General features: G+C 51.5%; 1 protein-coding gene and 1 long non-coding RNA gene across 3 annotated transcripts in view; one reads left to right on the top strand and one right to left on the bottom strand.

Annotated features, from left to right (window-relative positions):
* Positions 1 to 1,427: 1,427 nt before the first annotated feature.
* On the top strand, positions 1,428 to 4,134 carry LOC310694562. The gene is made up of 2 exons (XR_014519751.1): positions 1,428 to 1,753; positions 2,284 to 4,134. It is a non-coding gene; the product is annotated as an uncharacterized lncRNA (long non-coding RNA).
* A 228-nt stretch (positions 4,135 to 4,362) lies between these two features.
* Positions 4,363 to 22,848, bottom strand: part of HCN3 (hyperpolarization activated cyclic nucleotide gated potassium channel 3) — a 31,091-nt gene continuing 12,605 nt past the window's right edge. Inside the window, exons 3-9 of one of the 2 annotated variants that reach the window (XR_014519725.1) lie at positions 21,107 to 21,268; positions 18,338 to 18,556; positions 16,338 to 16,484; positions 14,840 to 15,080; positions 13,851 to 14,015; positions 5,882 to 12,517; positions 4,363 to 5,369 (exon numbers count right to left, since the gene is read on the bottom strand). Coding sequence is in view for 1 of the 2 variants with exons in the window: in XM_083477510.1 (XP_083333636.1) it covers positions 11,424 to 12,517; positions 13,851 to 14,015; positions 14,840 to 15,080; positions 16,338 to 16,484; positions 18,338 to 18,556; positions 21,107 to 21,268 (2,028 nt within the window). In the remaining variant the exon portion in view is untranslated. Of the gene's footprint in view, positions 12,518 to 13,850; positions 14,016 to 14,839; positions 15,081 to 16,337; positions 16,485 to 18,337; positions 18,557 to 21,106; positions 21,269 to 22,848 lie in introns of both variants that reach the window. The other variant, XM_083477510.1, reaches the window with a different exon arrangement.

Raw genomic sequence — 22,848 nt, 5'->3', positions numbered from 1 at the left:
GTCACATACCTGGAGGGTCAAATTCCTTTTAATAAATGGGACCTGGCAGGAGCTGCTCAGTTTGTAAATAGCTCCCTCAGGCGTCCAGCCACTGAACTGTAGGCCATGCTCTTCTTGGCGAAATACCTTTGGGCCCTGGAATGACTCTACCTACGGAGGATGACTATTGACTACTTCTGGGCAGGAAGGTGTATGAAAGGCTGCCTGTTGCAGCCGAGTCTGGCCTGAGCAACGTGGTCTTCTTGAGTGCTGGCCAACTCCACCGTCCCGGTTTGTCCTGCCTTCCAGCTTGCCCTTCAAGCCCCGCTTCCTGGTGTGACATTAAGAAGGCTGGTTCATTGGCATAGCAATCCGGGCCTATTGCATCTGGTAGGGCAGAAGGCAGGGAGCCCAACAGCAGGTGGCGCCAGAGCCAAATAATGCTGATTTTGCCCCCACCTTCCTCCCTGCTGAGTTCTACACAAGGCAACACTCAGACTTAGCAGAAGAAGGAGAAAGATGGCAGGCAGGATCCAAGTCAGGAGGCAGGCGGGTGGGAGCTGGCCGAGTGCCCCACTTGCCCTAATGAACCATCTAACCACTGGCAGGAGTCTAGAACGAGCCAGGAAGGTAGGGCTGGTGAGCAAGACCAGACACCAGAGCAAACCATCCCTGAGACAGGAAGCCTTCTTAAATTACCAGATTTTTTTCAATGAATCTGGGGACACTTTTTTTTTATTTTTGAAGCTGAGTAGCAACAGGGAGTCAGTAGTGGGGATGGTGAGGCAAAAGACCCTGGGCCCAAGCACACATGCATATTGTATAAAGGTGCAAAGCCCTTCCTTCGCACCCTGTGAAACATAAAAGTGCAGTTTTTAAAAAACTGGGCAACGGCGCGCCATGCGCTTGTGACTCCCGAGCCTCCCCCGATCTCCTGCCCGCTTCCCCCTTTGTTTTGACAGATCGGGGGAAGCTCAGGAGTCGGGGGTGGGCGGCTGTTGCCCAGGAGGGGCGCAAGGCGCACGGTTTCTCTGCCAGGCAAGGTGCAAAGCCCTTCTTTTGCACCCTGTGAAACATAAATGCGCAGAGTTCTTTTAAAACTGGGCAACAGCTGCCCACCTGCAACTCCAGAGCCTCCCCCAATCAGTCAAAACAAAGGGGGCAGGAGATCTGTACCGCCGGACATCCCCTGTTCCCCTTCAGCAGTGGCGACAGCTCCGGCTGGCTTCAGGAGCTGCTCGCTGCCGTGGCGCCCGCCATTTTTCCTCGCTGGAAGTTCCGACAAGAAAAAATGGCAGGCAGCGGGCAGCGAGCAGCTCTTGAAGCCATCCAGAGCCAACTGCACTACCAGGCTAGCTCCGGGCTGCTGAGGCTGCCGCTGCCATGTTTCCCGGGGGCAGATTTGCAAATCTGGGGGCATTCCAGGGACGGAATTTGACTGCGGACAGATTTGCAAATCTGGGGACTGTGCCCGGGAACATCTGGTAACCCTATTCTTAACGCTCCTTCCTAACAGCCCATGGCCAGTGCAGAGGAGCGGAGTCAGCCCAGAATGTTATTTCCTGAGAAGCTGCAGTGTCACAGCTTGCCATATGGGGCAGTGGTCAACAGCGAATAAGAAGGCAGGCGGGTGGAGGCAGATTGAGGTTGGTGGGGCAGTTCTCCCATTCACCCTGATGGACTAGCCACCACTGGTTTCCCTCCCTCTCATGCAAGCTACTGATTGCATCGTCTGCTCTGGATTTTGGAGGGCCTTTGGGCAGAGATGCCATTGGTTGGTCTTCTCCCATAGCTGGCAACTTACAGATTTGAAAATAAGGGAGCAGCAGCCTCGGAAATAAGGGATCAGCAGCCAAAATAAGGGATTTTCAGAGCACAGGTATGTTCAGCTTCTGAGCCCCTCCGAGCCAAAGGCGGAAAGCCCAGCCAGCAGCCAAACGAAGTCTCAAGCGGTGGTTCCCACAGTGCAGCAACCCGGCAAAGGGGATGCAGCAAGGAAAACCACCATCACCTCTCCGCTGGGAAGCGCTGAGCAAAGGCGAGTCCCCAGGCAACGTGGCCAATTTGATCGGCACAAGGCATGCAAGCTCCACCCCCCAGTCGTTCTTAGACTCCTTATTGGGTGAGCAACGCAGCCAAGCAACACAACTGGAGCCTCCCTCCTCCCTGGCCGGCAGGGAGGGAAGGAGAGGAGCTGCTTCCTTTGAAACCCGGAAAATTTAAGGGACATCATCAATAAGGGACAGCAGCGGGACACGGCGCTGGGATAAGGGACTTCCCCGCTAAATAAGGGACGGTTGACAGCTATGTCTTCTCCTTAAGCTCTCTCTCTCTATCTCTGGGCCCAATCAGTTCACTGCCCAGAAAGAGCAAGTCGAGTCTACTTGTTGCTGCTCGGGGAGGAGAAGCAAAGCCAAGTGATGGCTGATGTTCATTGAGTCTGGTAGGGCAGAAAGCAGGGAGGTCTAGGGATGGGCGGAGCCAGAGCCAATGACAGGCAAAATACAGTATTTACCACTGGTGGCTGGTAGGGCAGAAGGCGAGGAGTCCAACAGTAGGGGGAGCCAGAGCCCACAATAGACGGAGTCATCGAATACCAGTTTTTCCATCATCTGCTTGTTTTGCTGAGTTCTCCGAGGGGAAACGTTGCAACTAAGGCGGCAGCAGAGGAGGCTGACAACTGGTGCCACTCCTGAACTGGTTGCAAGTACAAGTGAGGGCAGTTGGGGGCAACTTGTGGGGCAGCAGGCTGGGGGTCAGCAGTGGACCCCTTCCTTAGGTGTGGGACCCAGGAGATACCTGAAGAGGCTGAGCCCTGATCCTTGAAAATGAGGGTGTGGGGGGCTGTTAGCTGACCTCAAGCTTGCTGTCCTCTTTCTTCATTTCCCCGATCTTGATTTATAATCTACTTAAAGCTGGAAGTCCAAACCTTAATCAGGAAAGATTGCCACGTCCGCAACCACATCACTATTTAGCCCTGGATTGAGAGAGAGAGGAATACAATATGGATTTAAAATGATAATCCAGCTAGGAGAAAGCAGAGAGACCCGGTTTGCTTGTGTGACCCACAGAAGTGGGGAAAGCACAGAGAACGATGTTTTGCATTCTCATTTGCAAACCGGAGTCTCTTTGTTGCGGCCTTCTCTTAGTTTGGACTTTGAGAGGATTTCCCACCCTTCTGTTCCTCCATAATTCTTAGAGATCTGCTGGATCAGGCCAAGGGCCTGCCTGATCCAGGATCCTGCTCTCACAGGGGTCAAGCAGATGCCTGTGGTGAAGAAGAAGAAGAAGAGTTTGGATTTGATATCCCGCTTTATCAAAGGAGTCTCAAAGCGGCTAACATTCTCCTTTCCCTTCCTCCCCCACAACAAACACTCTGGGAGGTGAGTGGGGCTGAGAAACTTCAGAGAAGTGTGACTGGCCCAAGGTCACCCAGCAGCTGCATGTGGAGGAGCAGGGAAGCGAACCCGGTTCCCCAGATTATGAGACTACCGCTCTTAACCACTACACCACACTGGCTCTCACTGGCTCCACACTGTGAGAAGCGGGCAAGCAGGACCTGAACACAGGGAGTCCTCTCCCCTCCTGTGGTCCCCAGAAACTGGGGTTTAGAAGCATTCCCACCTCTGGGCATGGAGGCAGAGCCGAGTCGTTGTGGCCAGCAATGACTGGTAGCCTTGAGAGACTCCTGGAGAGCTGCTGCCACACATCTTCAGCTGACGGGACGGGCCCACTAGTGGGTCACAGCCTGGTCCGAGGTGGGTTGTAACAGGAGCACTGCCACTGAGCAAATATGTGATAAAAAATTAAGAAATGGGTCCCCAAACCGCACTTGGATTACAAGTGGGTCCTGGGTCTAAAAAGGTGGAGGAGAATTGGTGTAGAGTAGACAATACAGGTGAATTGTCAGGTTCTGTACAAGGCAACTTCCTAAGCTGTTATGTAACTGAATTTAATTACTACTCCAAAGGGCCATTCCCTATCACGTAGGAATTGCGCCTTTAATGTCGTGGCCTCTTCCCTTTGGAACGCCCTCTTGTCAGATGGGCACCAACGATTGTCTTTTTGTTGCCTGTTAAACACCTTCCTCTTTCAATATGCCTTTTAGCCCTACCTGTATCTGTACTGGATTTGAGATCACTTAAATGGCTGGCTGTTTGCTTTGGGAAATCTTCATGGGAAGCAATTAACAAAGAAATAAAATTAATATGTGAATAACCCTCCAAGTTCGCAACAAACCCACGGCGCAGCCCACCGTTCCATTAGGTCCATATGGCTGGGCAATTAGCCCCAGCCGTTGCTATTACCAAATGACAAAACCAGCTCCAAGTCTCTCTTTATTACCGAAATCCGTTAGGTACAACGTCCGAAACGAAACAAAAATTAATTTTTTATTTTTATTTTACAAAAAGAAGAAGAGAGCACAGATTTTTAAAATCGCCCCCCGTGATATGAAATCTACAAGCGCCGTACACTGAGCAACGCCGAGTGCAAAGGTGATGGTTCATGGTCTTTGGTGACTAGATTGCACGCACGTTCACACCTGCTTGTATGCCCACACACACACACACACACTACAGAGACTCTTTCACACATGCGCACACACAACCACGCTTGTAGGGGTGTCCTACTGGCTATGCCTTGACACTGGGATCCCTATATTCTGGATCTCTCCAGAGACGCTAGCGTGTTCCTAGGGTAGGAAGATCTCCTTTTGATATGTGTTTGCGCGTACACACACACACACACACACACACACACACACACACAAAAGCACAGAGGGAGTATAGAGACCCCGCTGAGAAGAATCTGTGCATGTGTGTATGCATGAACTCCCATGGATCTTTCGATGCAACAAATCTGCAGTTTCAATTAGCACGCCTGCCTTCTCCACCAATCATAACACTGCCTAAAATCTCCTGCCCCCAAAAGATAGTCTTTGCGCTTGGCAGTGGGGCTAGAAAAATAGGAGAAGCAGGCCCCAATGAGGACACAGCCATGGCTCGGCCACACAGGGGCCACTGGGAGGAAAGGGGGTGGTGGAGAACACCTCCCTCCCTTTCTCTCTCCCCCCCAGCTTCATGGCTATGGGAACAGCAGCTCTACGGATGGCTCTAACCCAATTCGAGTGTAAACAAGAAGAAATTCTGGAATGTTTTTGAACCTACGTGATCAGACTGGGTGGCTCCTGCCAGAGGGGACCGTTGTGGGATGGGAGGCAGGACAGGAGAGTAGGACCAAGAAAGCAGTACTGGCTGTTCCCTCTGACAAGCTCCTTGTGGGGATGCCCTGTAAGGGGCTAAGTTGGTCAGGGGCGTAAGGAGGCATCATTGCCTGCGCTGCCCTGGATTTGCTGCAGGCATCACTCTTTCCATTCCACTGCAGTTCACCTTCCTCCATAGCTGTCAATTTACAGATTTGAAAATAAGGGACCAGCAACCTCGGAAATAAGGGTTCAGCAGCCAAAATAAGGGATTTTCAGAGCACGGGTATGTTCGACTTCTGAGCCCCTCCGAGCCAAAGGCAGAAAGCCCAGCCAGCAGCCAAACGAAGCCTCAAGCGGTGGTTCCCACAGCGCAGCAACCTGGCAAAGGGGTTGCAGTAAGGAAAACCACCGTCACCTCTCCGCTGGGAAGCGCTGAGCAAAGGCCAGTCCCCTTTGATCGGCACAAGGCATGCAAGCTCCACCCCCCAGTCGTTCTTAGACTCCTTATTGGTTGAGCAACGCAGCCAAGCAACACAGTTGGAGCCTCCCTCCTCCCTGGCCGGCAGGGAGGGAGGGAGAGGAGCTGCTTCCTTTGAAACCCGGGAAATTTAAGGGACATCAATAAGGGACAGCAGCGGGACACGGCGCTGGGATAAGGGATTTTCCCGCCGAATAAGGGACGGTTGACAGCTATGCCTTCCTCCAAAACAACATTCTCTGCCTTGCTATGGTGAAGTTATGTAACTTACGTCATTTGCTATGTAAATTATGTTGTCATTACATTATTCTACCCTACTCATTGTAATGCAAAGGAAACACAACGGGGTGGGGACGGGGGACGTAATCAACCCTGCGTCTTTTTGTGGATGGAAAGTAACATCAGCAAATGTGAATCCTATGCGCTGGTTTGATTTCTGTTCCGGGCATAGGATGAATAAAGCGATAACTGGCACTTTCCCTTCCAATTTCCATTGGAACCCTCTGCCATCCCTTAAGATAGCCTACCTTCTCCCCCAACATCTTAACCCAGTGTGGTCTGCCCAATACATTTTGATGCATGTAGCAAAGGACATGGCGGTCCCTCCCACACTGAATTCCACATGTAGAATCCTGAAACGAGAACCAGCAATCTGCAGGCATCAGAGTAGCTGAGAGGGCACTGATCAAGCCGTGTGCAACGCACACAATTCTGTCCAATGCTTTGCTGCTGCTCCCTAGTACCTGCCGCCTGAGGCTGCCATCTCACGTTGCCCAATGGTAGGGCCCCCTCCACAATTTTAAAGGAGGAACAATGGAACAACCAAGGGTTTCTTGCCCTGGGCCTAGTACCTTTATGGTGTGTGCTTCTAGCCTAGCAGCAAGCGGGCAGCGAGGGGTTTGGTCCTGTTGAAGATTGCATCAGAGAACACCCTCCCTCTAATTTTCCCCTCCTGGGAAAGATAATTGAGCGACACTGATCCCCTACCCCATTCCTGCTCTAGAAAAGCGTTTGACAGCACAGTGGCAGAACTGGTTGAGGATGTAGGGTGGGTCAGGAGGGAGAAATCTACAAGGCTCCTGAGGAGCTACTCTACCCTGAATTGATAACATGGCTGGATCTGAAAGCAACACCTTTTCACGTACTGATTGCACGTCACAGATTACTGGTTCCTGGAGAGAGACTGTGGGCTTACTGGCCCTCACATAAGAAGGAATAAATGTGGGTGGCACCTAGGCAGTTCTAGAAGGATGGAAGGCTGCGCTGGACCCAAGCAGAGCTCCTTTCCACCCCTGGCAGTGTTTAGGCACAAGGAGGGGGTGAGATAAAGAAAGGGCGCTCTGCTACCCTGTTATGACCCTTCATCGCTGGTGATGGGCATTTCAAATAGGGAACCTGCGGGGCGTGGGTTAGGGCACAGAGGTGTAAATATTTATCCCTCGTCCTTCAATGGCCTGCCGTGCACAAAGGCAGGGGAAGGAGGAATCATCATCATCATCATCTATTATTTATACCCCTCCCATCTGGCTGGGTCTCCCCAGCCACTCTGGGCAGCTCCCAACAGAATATTAAAAATAGAATCAAACATTAAAAACTTCCCTAAACAGGGCTGCCTTCAGATGTCTCCTAAAAGTCAGGTGGTTGTTTATTTCCTTGACATCTAACGGGAGGGCATTCCACAGGGTGGGCGCCACTACCGAGAAGGCCCTCTGCCTGGTTCCCTGCAACCTCACTTCTCGCAGTGAAGGAACCACCAGAAGGCCCTCAGTGCTGGACCTCAGTGTCCAGGCTGGATGATAGGGGTGGAGACGCTCCTTCATGTATACTGGACCAAGGCCGTTTAGGGCTTTAAAGGTCAGCACCAAATCCACTCTGATAGACATTCCCAACTCCTGATAGACATTCCCACTACAAACTGCTCCCAAGAAAATAGCAGGGGGATGGCAGTCAGTAGTGGAAGAAGGTAATTCCTCCCCCCCCCCCCCATTAATAATAATCCTAGCCAATGCCCTGTTGGTTAATCTGCATTTTTTAAAAACCCCAAACCAAACATTATCTTGTGACTCTGGCTATGTGACTTGAAGGAGAGCTGTAACCATCACTTCCTGCAAGAGTCCAAAGTGGGAGCTGTTATCGCATACAAAAGAAACCAGAAGGACATACCACCTTAGTCTTTTGCTCAGTTAATCCAGGGCTAACTCCTTCCCTCTTGCTCTGTATCCTCAATTGTTAGTTGCTTTTCGATAATTGCACTATGCCCGTAAACATGCATTAAAGGGGAGCATATCCTGCCTCCATAGCTGCTCTTCCTGACAAGGTATACAAAAGGATTCAAGTGTGTTAAGAGGCCAGTCGTGTACATTTAGGTCGTCTTGATTACGTGCCCCCAAAGGATGCAGGCACGAGATCACTAACTGAAGATAAAATGCCCCTTAACACACTTCAGTTGCACCTCTGTACTCACAATTCATTATCGGTATACATCCATTTGAAAACACACTCACACACATGGTATTAATCAATTAAAATATTTCGATCAACTGAATTAATTGATCAGCTGCATTTAAAAAAATAGGCTGCAATCCTATACACGCATACCTGGGAGTAAGTCCCAATGAGCTCAATAAAGCTTGCTTCTGAGTGGACCTAGAGTAGAATGATATTTCGATGCAAATTTTGCAGCTGGAAAGCACAATCTTCTTCTAGGAAAGCGACTGCAACAAATGCATGTGTCATCAAAAAAAAACAAAGCAGGGTTGTGTGTTTGTTTCATGAAATTCTATTTTGTTATTCGGGTTATATGAGTAAAATTCAATTAAAAAATACTTTTAAAAAGAACCAAAAGGAAAACAAAGCAGGGCTGTCACTTGATTAAAGAAATATCAGCACAAATCCATCAAATCTGCACAAATCAATTAAATCTGCACAAATCTGTCTCTTAACACAATTATTTTGAATAGTAAAAGCTTACTTTGTTTGCTAGAGGGTGGGTTTTTCTTAGAGAAGACCCAACTGAAAATCGATGGACCAGTGAGTCGCACTGTATGGGTCTACTGTGAGTAGGTGTAAAGTTGGATACAGTGCCTGTACTGGTCACAGAAGTTGGCGTTTTAGAAGAGGAATTCCCTCCTGACATAAAGAGTAAAAGGGGAGTGCCTCTTTTAAGATAATATTAGTGGGAGCATCCCACCTCTTGAGCATGAGTGTAGAATGGGAATGCCTGTATTGAAATGGAATTAGAATTTTGACTCAGTCCGAAACGTTTAAATCATTGCATCTGATTAATCCAGGGATCAGGAATGTATGTGGTCCTCCACAGCAGCATAGCTAGTCACTCGGGTGCCTGGTGCGGGGGGGTGTCCTGCCATTGGGGGCGGGGCAATCCACCCAGGGGGTGGGGTGAGCCTCTCCAACACTTGGCGCCTCTCCACCGCCTCCCCTTCAGTTGTAGGGTGGCTGAGACAGAGGCGATAGGCAGACTCAAGTCCCATGCTGCCGTTTCAGGCAGCATGGAACTTGCAGGCACCTAAGCCACCATGTCACTCCTAAAAAGTTCCATGAGCTCAATTTATTATTTTTTAAACTCGTTTTGTCACACACACACACCCCAGTGATGACACCCGGGGCGGACCGCTCCCCCGCACCCCCTTCCTCCGCCACTGGTCCTCCAGATATTCTAGGACTCCATCTCCCTTCAGCTCCAGACAGCATGGCCAATGCTCAGGGATTGTGGGAGTTGGAGTCCGGCAACACCAGGAGTGTACGACAGGTTCTCCAGCCCCGGATTAACAGATTGGAGTTTGAGACAAATTCTAATTCATGCTCATTCTATTAGCACAAAGATTTGCACTTGTGCAACAGAACTCTCCCCATGGTTCTTCCCCACTGTGTGTGACCCATGCTATCCCCACATCTACTCCAGGGCTGGGTTAACGTTAACCCCATAGAACAGATTTTTGGTGGGAGGCATGGGAGAGAATGTTCTGTTGCAGAAAAATAAATCATTGTGCTGACAGAACTTTGGATACAACTGTATACTGTGCGCATATGTATATGTATGTATATATGAATGATTTTTCCCTTGTTGATATGCAGGCAATGTGTGCAGATTTTGTTGATTAATTTACCGGTGAATCATTTAATCAGATAGGCAAAAGTACCTTCAATCAAGTGACAGAGCTACAGTAAAGGCAACCAGGGAGAAGTAAATAAGTTTCTGGGGCCCTCCATACAGCCGTTGAATGTGGATCATCAGCTTCCTGGACCCCCATTCATGCTCCGTCGTCGGTTCTCCTCCAAATCACACTTCCCCCTTCCTGAATCGGGATTTTGAAGGAAGGGAAAGTGTGATTTGAAGGAGAGCATCATACAGACGACAGAGAATAAACGGAGGCACAAAAAACTGCCTATATACTTTACAACATGGTCGTCTGTCATGGATGCTTTAGCTGAGATTCCTGCATTGCAGGGGGTTGGACTAGATGACCCTTGGGGTCCCTTCCAATTCTACATTTCTATGATTCTAACATTAGTATGGATGAACTTGTAGTTAACCAGAAGCAGAGGGGGCACGTGCTTTCTAAGGCCACCCTCCCCAGATGGAACTGGGATCGCAATGCCAAGCAGACTCCTCTGAGGAAGTCTGTAGTGCAGCTCTACCAGGTAGGCCTCGATGCACCTTCAAGTGAGTGGAGTGGTCCCTGAACCAGTTTGGTTGGGAAGAAGACACAGGGGGTTTATAGGTGTATATAAGGGGCGGCTCCCTATCGCCTGGCCCAGCTGCTAAGTTTATGGCAGTAGTAGCAAGATCAGAATCGGATTTCCAACCCATTGTCTCCGGGACAGAAGAGACAGACAGATGTGGGGGGCAAAGGACTTGGACGGGTGTCCTTCCTTCCCTCTCCCATGGAACCGGGGTTTCTACAGCTACACACACTCTCACAAGACACCGTGAGATCTCATATTGCACAAATTGAGAACGGGGTTGGGGAAGAGAAGAAGACCAGATAAAATATCTCCTTGTTAAAAATATCCCTCAAGGGAGGGGGAGAGACAGGGTACAAGGGGGCACGGCACTCATCCAGGAGTGTCCACAACGTTGTCACCGCCCAGCGCTGGACGTCAGAGGCAGATTTTGTGTGGCCGGAGACTTCCGGGACTGTCGTTCGGCCTCCTCCGCATCTCTTCCTTCACGTTCAAAAAGACAGGCTGTGCTGAGGGAACGGGGTGCCCAGACTTTATTGAAAGCGAACCCCTTCTGCTGCCTCTCCTCGCCCCACTGGCCCTGTGGGGGTTTCAATATGGGGCAAAGCCCACACAACCCACCGTCAAGGGCAGGACTGGAAATGGCGTGTGTGGAGGCACTAATAGGTCCAAAGTGGGCAGGGCAGAAATGAGGCCCAGGGACGTGTCCCCAACCAAAGGGTGGCTGAGGGGGGTTTGCGGCCTGGCTTCCTGCCCCCTGCGGGTGCGGCACGGGGCTCAGCGGGTGCCTTTTGGCAAGGAGCTAAGATGGCGGCAGTGGGGAGGCTGGCCTTTCCTTGAGGGAACAGCTCCCTCCCTCTCCAGTCAGTCATGGCTCAGAGACCCCTCAGGCCGACTTTTGAGGTGGACAGCCTGCCCCGAGATAGTGGCGAATTGCCCAAGTACCCGTTTCCTTATCTCTAGACGGGCCTCCTGGCCCCCGCACCCGCCCAGGCCTGCCTTTCCTACAGGCTGACCTTCCGACACCAGAAAGTGCAGCCCTGGACTCTTGCGGCCTCACATATTGGACGTGAGCTTCGCTTTCCCAGTGTCCACGTCGGGGCTGAACGCCACAGAACCTTTGCGGGACGGGGCGGCCGTGTGGCGGGGCGTGGTGGCAGGTGACTGCGGGGTGCTGGGCCCGCTCACGGACCGACTGGAATCCGAAGCGGCCTGCTGGGGCGAAACAGGACGCCTGGCAGCGCTGGGGGCCGGCTTGGCCAGAAGCCCGGGGACCGAAGGAGACGACCGGTACGTCAGGTTCCCGGCCGACTTCCGGGCTTGCTGAGGGGGGGCCATGTCCGCCGGCTGGGTGAGCCGGTTCGGCAAGGAAGGCTGGGAGGCTGAAAGCGGCCTAACATCCTGGGTGAGGCGGCCTGCCGAGAGGCCCTGTGTGCTGCGGTGTTTGACCAGCTGCTGTGGCTGCAGAAACAAGGAGATGTGGGAGCCGGTAGCCCGCGAGAGGCTGTAGTGGAGAGTCCGTCCGGGCGGGATGGCCGCAATGCTCGCCGGCTGCTGCAGGAGCGAGGTGGAGACAGAGGTGCCGCGGGACTTGGAGAGTTGAGGCTGGCTTGGGGCAGCTTCCGCTTTCTGTATGGGCTGCGGGGTGGAGGGTCCGAGAGGAACGCCACGGGGGCCGGTGCTTTCCAAGGGTGACGGGCACTGGACCATAGGGGAGGACGGGGACCCGACCGCCGGCGTCTGTAAGTGGGACTGCGCCCCCGAAGCGGGAGAGCTGACCGAGGAAGGGCGCGAGCTGCCCAAGCTGGGCTGGGAGCGCCGGGGCTGGCGAGGGTATAGGGTGGCGTCGGGGGACAGAGGGCTGGTGACGGAAGAAGGGGGCAGGAAGATGTGAGCCGCGAGGCTCTGCTGGTGCGTCAAGGCAATGGCGACGTTTGTGGTGGCGGCGGCGGTCTGCAGCGGAGCGTGCACCAGGGGCTCCCAGATCACAGCTTTGCCGCTCAGCTCGCGCCCGGCCACCACCGGCTGCAGCTCTTGGATGTTGTGCGCCATGTCCTGGTCGTGCTTGACGATCTGCTGGATGATCTCTTGGTTGACGGAGCTGGAGCTGTGTTCGGCACGCTTGCGCAACAGGATGGAGTTCTTCTTACCTGGAGAGACACCGGAGGATGAGCAAAGGGCATTATTTATCATCATCATCATCATCATGTCCACGCACAGCAGTGGAAGAGCTTCCACGCTGGGCCTTAAGCAAACACAGCCGCTTTCCACAGTGCCTGAGGCTTGGTCAAGCTACTTTGGGGTGAACTCTGTGCTGGTGGGCAAAGGGCAGAGGGATGAGGGGAGGAGAGGATGGCAGAAATCGAAGGCTGCCTCTTGTTTACAGTAGGCCCATTAGTGGACCAAAGTTAGGTTCATTAGTTTTGATGGATCTGCTCAGAGTTGGGCTCAGCTGGATAGCAACCCAGAGAGGGTATAACAAACTTAGTTGGTCTCTAAGGTGCTACTGGAAGGAATTTTTTATTTTGTCTCAACTACGGCAGACCAACACAGCTACCTACCTGTAACTGCAACCCAGAGAGTAAGAGAGAAGGGGTGAAAAGAGAGTGAGAGCGAAGCGAGCAGCAGAGAGAGAGAAGGAGATGGCAAAAAGAGAGGAATTGATAGGTGTGGCAGAAAGAGGCATATCCTTCAACTCTCCCGGGGAAAAAACTGGGACATCTGTTTTTTTCTTGCGAGAGCATGGCACCCCTTTGGGACACTGGGATCTCTTGTACGATTTCGGGCTGTGATTCCCCCCCCCCGAAAACTTTTTGGGGGCTGCGATCTTGCACTGTGCCTGAAAAAAGTGCTTTTATCAGGGGGCGAAATTGTGGCACAAAATTGTCCACAAAAGTGCCCCAAATGGCTGCCGTGCTTTCATGAATAAAAATGGGAACGTGCCATCCCATTTTTTTCCTTTGAGGTGTTGGAGGGTATGAAGAGGGAATGTGTATTTGTGTGTGTGTGTGTGTGTGAAAGGGGGGGCAGAAAAAGGGAGAGATAAGCAGGGGGCTTGTTTTTTGCTTCAGAATCAGTGCCTCTGACTTCCCCCTCAGAGTCCTCCCACCCCCAGGCCAGAAGTGGAGAACCTCAGGCTGAATGCTGGTCTCTAGGGCTCCCTAGAGATTCTTCCCAGGCCACCCCCCAGCACCAGCCCAGCTCCACACCCTCTGTGAGTGTTTTTCCCTGATAGGGATGTGCCTGTGAGCTCTGGTCATGTCTCTTGCTGGTCTGGAGGCATTTTGTGAGTGTCTGTAGAAACCAACCTACTGTACAAACGGCAGAAATTACTCCCATCACTCTGCCTGCTTCTGCCCCCTGGTCCCAGCCTCCACCGGCATGTGTCCTCCAGAAGGCTGCCCAGAAGGCATTGAGGCTCCACCCCTGTCCTAGCCAGTGCATTGGTCCAAGTGACCAATAGCCTCCAGCCACACGTCTCACCTATGCGGTCCAGTCGGTCCATGGCGACGGTTTCAAAGGCCCGGCGCATCATGGGATATTCCTCCAAGACTTCATTGAAGTTGTCCACCGAGAGCGAGTAGAGGCGGCAGTAGGTGTCGGCACGCACGCTGGCCGTACGCCGGCCGCGGGTCAGGAGGCAGATCTCTGCAGGGACCAATCGAGGGGATGGGGATCAGGAACAGTTTCAGGTGTTTGCCAGGAGAGGTTTGCACCCTGTCGCTTGATCACCTACGGTGAGCAAGGGTTTCCTCCAGGATAACTCTGGGAGAGGCAGTTTGGGGTGGAGACCTTGTGCATCTATCTTAGGCCCGAACTGTTTCATACTCCTCTACAAAAAGAAGTTACTGGAGCTGACATAAATAGCATGTGTGTGGTTTTTTTTTTTTGGAGGGGGGGGACCTGACCCCTTTCAAGCCAACCTGCTCACCCAAACTTTTTCCCTATTTCCCTTTCGGCACTAATTCAGGTAGGTTGCAAAACGGGACCAAAAAAAAAGAGTCCTAACCATTCAGAGCAAGGTCAGAAAGCATTTACCTCTCTCTGATTTGGTTTTGTGATGTTCTCACCTAGCCAAACCTGATTGGTTATTTGGTGCTGTGATGTCATTATGCTGGCTACGTGATCCCTGATTAGCTGGATGATAGAGCACGTAGAACCTATCAACAGCAAGAACATCAAATTTGCCACACAGCAGCTGCCAAGAATGGAAGGAAATAGGAGCAAATTGGATTAAAACGGTGTGGGTGTTCTTAGTTGGGCTGCAAAATTATTGGCGCTCACACCTTGAACATCATATATTGCGGGAATGCTGGTTATTGCCTCCACAATTCAGCAACCCCAGTTTGCCAGCCATCTTTAAGCTTGAATTTTGAAAGTGTACATATATTTGAAAAACACAAAGCCATGTTTTGGAGCTTGCTGATTCCTCCCCCCCCCCAAAAAAACCACTCCTATTCTCTAAAACATACCCCCAAAGTAGGAACCATCTGAGAGCTTCATTTCTTTGGAGCCTCGAGTCAGGATGCTGACCACGCCGTGTTGGATGAAGAACATCTTTTTGCCCACGGTGCCTTCCCGGATGATGAAGTCCCCCGGCTGGAAGACCTCGAAGCGCAGCTTGGTCAACATGGCCGTCACGAAGTTGGGGTCAGCGTTGGCAAACAGTGGCATGTTGGCCACCAGGTTGCGGCAGTTGAAGTTGATTATTTCCTAAAAGGGGGCGGCAGGGCAAGTCGTAAATCAGAGAGGAAGAAAACCTGCGCATGTGAGAAGAGGGGCTCACAGCACTGACGCTCTCATAGAGCTTGCTTCCACACTGGGTTTCCAGGGGGGCAGGGTGCCCCCAAAGCCCAGCACAGAGCAAGACATGTCTCTATGCCTTCCACTTCCAGCAGCGCTCCAAAAACTCACTCACACAATCTAACCTATGCTCAGGTTATATATATATATATGTGTAGAAAAAAAGGAATATCCTAAAGACCCCACAGTCTCTGTTGACTTTATTCCAAAGAAACAGAACCCTAGGCAAGTGTTGTGTATCTCACTTGTCAAAGATTAGGTAAAAGGTAAATGGACGCGGGTGGCGCTGTGGTCTAAACCAATGAGCAGATCAGAAGGTCGGCGATTCAAATCCCCATGATGGGGTGAGCTCCTGTAGCTCGGTCCCTGCTCCTGCCAACCTAGCAGTTCGAAAGCAGGTCAAAGTGCAAGTAGATAAATAGGTACCGCTCCGGCGGGAAGGTAAACGGCGTTTCCGTGCGCTGCTCTGGTTCACCAGAAGCGGCTTAGTCATGCTGGCCACATGACCTGGAAGCTGTATGCCAGCTCCCTCGGCCAGTAAAGCGAGATGAGCGCTGCAACCCCAGAGTCGTCTGCAACTGGACCTAACGGTCAGGGGTCCCTTTACCTTTACCTAAAGGTAAAAGACCCCTGGATCGGTTAAGTCCCGTCAAAGGCGACTACGGGGTTGCGGCACTCATCTCACTTTCAGGCCAAGGGAGCCGGCGTTTGTCCACAGACAGCTTTCCGGGTCATATAGCCAGCCTGACTAAACCGCTTCTGGCACAACAGGACACCGTGGTGGAAACCAGAACGCATGGAAACGCAGCTTACCTTCCCGCCGGAGCGGTACCTATTTATCTACTTGCACTGGTGTGCTTTCGAACTGCTAGGTTGGCAAGAGCTGGGACAGAGCAACGGGAGCTCACTTTGTCACAGGGATTCGAACCGCTGACCTTCTGATCGGCAAGCCCAAGAGGCTCAGTGGTTTAGACCTGCGTCCCACTGTCAGAGACTGAGGCACATACAACAACATGAGTTTGTTCAATTAAGACTTTCCCCCCTTAGCTTATATGGGTGCTGTTTTTCAGTGAAGATGTGTGGATCCCCTTTTCCAGATCCCTGTTCCCCAACCTTGACTACCCCTCCCTCTCCCTCTCCAAAGGTGGATGCTGCCCAGGTACGTACCTCTTTGAGAGGCTCGCTCAGCTCCCCTAGGATGTTCTCCTCGTCAAACATCTTGCCTTGGTAACGGTGTTCGTAGTACTCGTGGATCCGTTGGCGTGTGTCTCCCGGCAGCTTGTGGAAGGACATGTATTGCTCCACTTGCTTGTACTAGGAGGAGAGACGAGAGGAGAAGAAAATCAGAAGAGCGCAGATGGATCAGGCCAGAGACCCAACTTAGTCCAATGTTCTACTCTTGTGGGAATGTTCAGGGAGGCAGGAGAGGATATATTGTTTATTAATATCCTTCCCAACTTGCACAAGCAAGTTCCTTTAGTTAGCAGAGTTTTACATTCCCCTTTTTAACGCACAGCGGGTAGCTGGTTGCAGGCTTGCGTAAGCCTTTCACTATTATACAATTCAGTATTGAATTGTATGTTCCTGGTAAATTCCTTTTTATCCCTCTTAAAAGAATAAACACGCCACAATCTTGTTTAAAGTACAGTCATACCTCGGGTTGAAGTTGCTTCAGGTTGAGCGTTTTCGGGTTGCGCTCCATGGCGACCCGGAAGTAATGGAATACGTTACTTCCAAGTTTCGCCGCTCGCGCATGCGCAGACGCTCAAAATGACATCACATGCATGCGCAGAAGCGGCGAATTGCAATGCACAGACGCGGGGTGCGTTCGCTTCAGGATGCGAACTGGGCTCTGGAACGGATCCCGTTCGCATCCAGAGGTACCACTGTATATAAAAAGTAGTTTACTCACATTCAGTTCACAGTTGACAGACTTAGTTACAAAGTATATACACGTGGATCTATCCCATATGGCAGTGTTCCCCAACCTTGGGCCTCCAGCTGTTTTTGGACTACAATTCCCACCATCCTTGACCACTGGTCTTGCTAGCGAGGGATGATGGGAGTTGTAGTCCAAAAAACAGCTGGAGGCCCAAGGTTGGGGAACACTGCCATATGGGGATAATCCCAGTGTCCTCTGTTGGCTAAGAGCCAACAGAGCATATCTAGCTAAAAAGCTGCTCCAACGATGGAGGAAGTCAGAGAGAGAGAGAGAGTGCTGTGTGCTTTGTCGTTTTGTTACCTGGACAGGTAAGGTCACGCCCACCTCTAGTCACATGCAAAGGAAGTATGTCCCACTCCAGGAGGAAACAGGAAGTTCCGACTGACTGAATCAAACATCCCCTTGCATGTCTACTCTAGGAAAACAAGGAATGTTGTACTTGACTGCTACTTATGTACCCACTTCTGGGGAATTGAACAGGGGAGACAAATTGTGGCCCTTATGGCTAAAAGCCAGATGATCTGTTCCAGGATCCTGCTCTCGCCCGTAGGAGAATCTCACAAGCCACAGCAACTCTCCCTGCTTGGGATTCCCGGCAACTTCAGAGGCATACTGCCTCCGACAGAGGACACAGAAAATAGACGTTGTGGCTGGCAGCCATTGATAGCAGAATATGTCTAATCCTCTTGCAGCAAGCCGCTGGGCACCGCTACACCTTGTGGCAATGAGTTCCACAGGTGAACTGCACCTTGCATGAATACCTACTTCCTTTAGTCAGTCCTGAATCTTCCACCATTCATGGGAAGTTGCCCTCGACTGACTCTGGGGTCCATCTAGCTTAGTACTGTCTGCACTGACTGGCAGAAGCTCTCCAGGGTTTTGGGGAGCGTTCTCTCTGCCATTCCTACCTGGAGATGCTGGGGACCGAACCGTGGGACCTTTCCATGCATAGCATGCACTCCACCACTGAGCTACGCCCCTTTCCCTTAAAGATTCTAAGGTCCTAGTCCTCATTGTTCTGAATAAAAGACCTGATTAAACAGGAGCATGGACTGAGTCAGACCCCTTGCTCCAACTACGCTGACTATTCCTGCATTGCATGGCAACGCTCAGCTTCCGGCCTGCTTTGAAACTGACCGGCGAGGTGAGCCTTGCAAGAGCTCAACTTGCCCACAAGGCACATTGCAAGACACCACTAGAAAAACCGGGCGACCCTGCAGCTCACCTTCTCCTGGTACTGGCGGCGAGAGGAGTCCAGTGACTGGATGAGGGCGGTGGCATGGCCGATGAACATGGCGTAGCAGGTGGCCCCCACGATCATGCTCAGCATCGTGAGCCAAACGTCCGTCATGCCCTCAGGAGCCTGCTGCCCGTACCCGATGCACAACATGTGGCTCATGGCCTTGAAGAGGGCGTGAGAGTACTGCTTGCCCCACGAGTCATTCTGTGGGGCAGAGAAAGAAGCGGGCTTCAGCGCAGGCCAGTCGTTGGTGTGCACATTTGTGGAGGTGGGAGCAGTCTTACCTGCACAGGTCCATTGAAGCAGCCATTTCTGGTCAGTATGGTTACCTAGGGTGACCGCAGAGATCACCTCCAAGTGACCACACACTTTGATTTTGATTTGATTTTTTAAACCCATTTCTTCTCATCGTTCTCGAACAGGGTTTCCCAAACTTGGACCCCCAACTGTTTTCGGACTACAATTCCCATCATCCCGGACCACTGGTCCTGCTAGCTAGGAGTTGTTGTCCAAAAACAGCTGGAAACCCAAGTCTGGGAAACTCTGTTCTAAAATTATGGGCTCAAAGTAAAGTTAAAATTCAGAAGGGTGATGTGGCCAGAGGTGCTTTGACCATATATCAGCTAGAACAGTGTCTCCCAAACTGGAGTCCCCAGCTGTTTTGGGACTGCAGTTCTCATCATCCCTGATCACTAGCCTTTCTAGCTATGGATGATGGGAGTTGTAGTCAGCTGGAAACCCAAGTTATGGGCTGGTTTAAAGGCTGGTTTAAATAGGAAGCAACCTTACACTGATACGATACAAAACGATGACACGATACGATACTATACGATACGATACGATAATCTTTATTGTCATTGTCCAATACAGAACAATGAAATTGCAAATCTACATCAAACATTCAAAAACCAACAAGCCTGCTATCCCAGCTCCCCAGCCTGGTTAGCCCTCTAAATCAGTGTTTCCCAACCACTGTTCCGCGGCACACTAGTGTGCCGCGAGATGTTGCCTGGTGTGCCGCGGGAAAAATTAAAAAATTCGAAAGATTTTTTTTTTTAAAGTCAAATTTTCGATTGGGGCGCCGTCACTAGATGACCCCTGGGGTTCCCTCCCTCCCTCCCGCTCTGCGCCTCCCTCCTCCTCCTCCAGGGAGGCCCTTCCTGGCTCTCGGCCAAGGCTTGGCAGCTGCCACTCACTCACTTGCTCGCCCACCTGTCCCTCCATCCCTGCACCCGGCCTCTCCCCCTCCGTCCCCGGCGCGGGGGCTGCCGGGATCCGTAGTCCCCTCGCCCTTGGGCTCCGCGCCCGCGCGGGGCGCGCAAACTACGTTTCCCAGCGTGGCCTGGCGGGCCGGGCGTTTTGTTTGAAGCGCTCTTCTCCCGGCCATGGAATGAGCGCAGCGGCGGCGGCCGGGCGGGCAGGGGCTCTTCCGCGCAGACCCCGCGCAGCCTGCCTGCGCTCCCACGGAGATCGGGCGGCAGGATGGAGCCCGGGGATCCCCGAGGAGGCGGAGCGGCGGAGGCTGCCCCCCAGGTAGGGCTGCGTCGGGGTTTTTTTATTTTTGCAATGCTGCATCTGTGCCGGAGGGGACGCATCGGACTGCGGGGAGACCCCTTGGCGGGCATGCAAGGCAATGCATGCGTGCAGGCGTTGCATGGAGTGCAGTGCAGTGCAATGCCAACGCGGCGCCCTGCATGCATGCATGCAACTTCCACCGGCGCTCCGGACTTGGCAGGTGAGGGGGGTCCCCAGTGGGCGGCAGAGAGAGCCGGGAGGGCGAAGGGGAGCTGGGGGGGAGCAGCGCTGCTCCCCGAGCCGAGCCCGGGGGGAAACTTCAGCGTCGTTGCGCCGGGTGTTGGAAGCGGAGGCTGGCGGGGGCCCCTCACCTGCAAAACCTGGTCGCCTCTCATATATTTCGTGCATTGCATTCATCGCCCGCTTTCTCCTCCAAGGAGCTCCCGGGGGCGCGCGTGGTTCTCCCCGTGTTATCCTCGCAACAACAGCCCTGCGAGGTGGGTCAGGCGAGTGGCCCAAGGGAGCACCCAGGGATTGTCCTGGCCAGGTGGGGTGATTTGAACCCTGCTCTCTGCCCGGTCTTCGTCCTCATTTAGCCCCCACATGTGCATGACTGTGCATGACTGAGGTTTTCCCCCCTCGTCTTGGCTATGGTGTGAGTCTGTGCTGTTAATTAATGGGGTTCTGCCTTCGGAGAAGATGAGCCAGCCCTCAAGGAGGTGATTATGTAATTTGCTAGCAATTCATGTCCCTCCCGGCGTGACGCTGCGCGCTGACGTCACGGGGCTGTAATGGTGGTGTGCCTCGAGATTTTTTTCATGAAATAAGTGTGCCTTTGCCCAAAAAAGGTTGGGAAACACTGCTCTAAATACCCCATAATTAAATACAATATGTTCCCATAGAGACTACCTTACACTGCGTTTAAAACCAAAATTGCATTTGAATAGAAACTGTTTCTCAGGCGGCTAGTCCTAGTCTTTATAACCCCGTACCTTCTTTCAGAAGGCAAAAGCTGAAAGAGATCATTTCCGGGGTGCGCACTATCCTGCGCTATCTCTGCAGCTTTCTTATGGCACCTGGAAGCATAGATTTGATCCAAGGTAGTGCCTGGCGTGCTCTGGTCCATGGGGGTCACAAAAAGCCGGACACAACTAAACAACTAAACAACAACAACAAGGGCCTCTACCTGTCTTAAGCTGGCTCTGCCTGTTTATAGGAATGCCGTGGAGGGGCCCTTACCACCATGTGGTTGATGGAGACCCAGCAGTCCTCAGGGAAGTCCTGAAGCATGGGGACCAGGAACTGGAGACAGCCGTCCCAATGGCAGAGGAGGAGCATCATCCCAATGAGGTTGAAGATCCGCACGACCGCGCTCGCCAGGTCATAGGTCATGTGGAAGATCTGGACAAGAGGAGAGAAAGCCGGGACAGACCGTGAGAGGAGAGACAGAGGCTGCCTGGGGTGTCTTTCGACTGCATGACCCTAAACGGCCTCAGCTCAATATACCTGAAGGAGCATCTCCACCCCCATCGTTCGTCCTGGACACTGAGATCCAGCACCGATGGCCTTCTGGCGGTTCCCTCGCTGCAAGAAGCAAAGCTACAGAGAACCAGGCAGAGGGCCTTCTCGGTAGTGGCACCCACCCTGTGGAACTCCCTCCTGCCAGATGTCAAAGAGATAAACAACTACCTGGTTTAGAAAACATCTGAAGGGAAGTTTTTAACGTGTGATATTTTTAATCTTTGTTGGAAGCTGCCGAGAGCGGCTGGGGAAACCCAGCCAGATGGGCAGCAGGGTACAAATAATAAATTATTATTATTATTATTATTATTATTATTATTATTATTATTATTATTATTATTATTATTATTACTATTATTACTATTATTACCATGAGAGTGGACCACTTGTTTGGGTTTTGGTCTCACTTTAAGTACGCTCATTGTTTTTAATTATCTTATGTGTGAATAACCTTGAGACGGTGGTTTAGAAGGCAATTAACAAATTAATTGTAACCACCACAGCAATAATAATACACATCCATGGAGGTTCATGGAACAGATACCTCTAGGGGAGTGTGGGCTTGGGTAAGCTCACAAAACTGCGATATTTCTTCCCTTAGGAAATGAGAAAGATGCTTCCTGCCAGGTCTAATCTGGATTTTATCTTTTTTAAAAAAGTTTAGTTGTTTCTAGCTGTTTGTTTTTATTAATGACGATTTAATCGCCTTATTCATCTTTTGCAAAATGTTCTAAGCTTTTATTACAATCAAGTGGTATGTAAATCTTGTGATGGGCGGTGGGGGAATCTTGATTATTTCATTAATTCAGGACGCCAGAGGATTGTGCGAATCATAGTCCAGCAACAACCAGAGCGAATTATTATTATTATTATTATTATTATTATTATTATTATTATTATTATTATTATTATTATTAAGTTTATACCTGGAGGTCTCAGGGCGGTTCACAGAAAAGATCACAACATATATAATCAGAATAAAAACAACAACCCAATAATAGCCCCCCCCCCCCCAGAAAAGAGCCACATTTTAAAAGGGTATAGGATGTCAAACAGATCAACCAAAAACCTGGTTAAAAAGGAATGTTTTTGCCTGGTGCCTAAAGGTGTGTAATGAAGGTGGCAGGTGAACTTCTCTGGGGAGAGCATACCACAGGCAGGGAGCCACTGCAGAGAAGGCCCCGTTCTCGTGTTGCCACCCTCCAGACCTCTCAAGGAAGGGGCACACGAAGGAGGGCCTCAGAAGATGATCTCAGGGTCTGGGTAGGTTCATACAGAAAGAGGCAGTCCTTGAGGTATTGCGCCGTTTAAGGCTTTATAGGTCAAAACCAGCACTTTGAATTGGGCCCGGAATCTAACTGGTAGCCAGGTCAGTCATACCTCGGGATAAATACACTTCAGGATAAGTATTTTCGGGTTGCACTCCGCAGCGACCTGGAAGTAACGGAGCGCGTTACTTC

Source organism: Podarcis liolepis (assembly GCF_965112155.1).
Source record: "Podarcis liolepis genome assembly, chromosome: 15".
In the NCBI taxonomy this organism is placed as follows: domain Eukaryota; kingdom Metazoa; phylum Chordata; class Lepidosauria; order Squamata; family Lacertidae; genus Podarcis; species Podarcis liolepis.
This window is presented reverse-complemented; position numbering and strand designations above follow the sequence as displayed.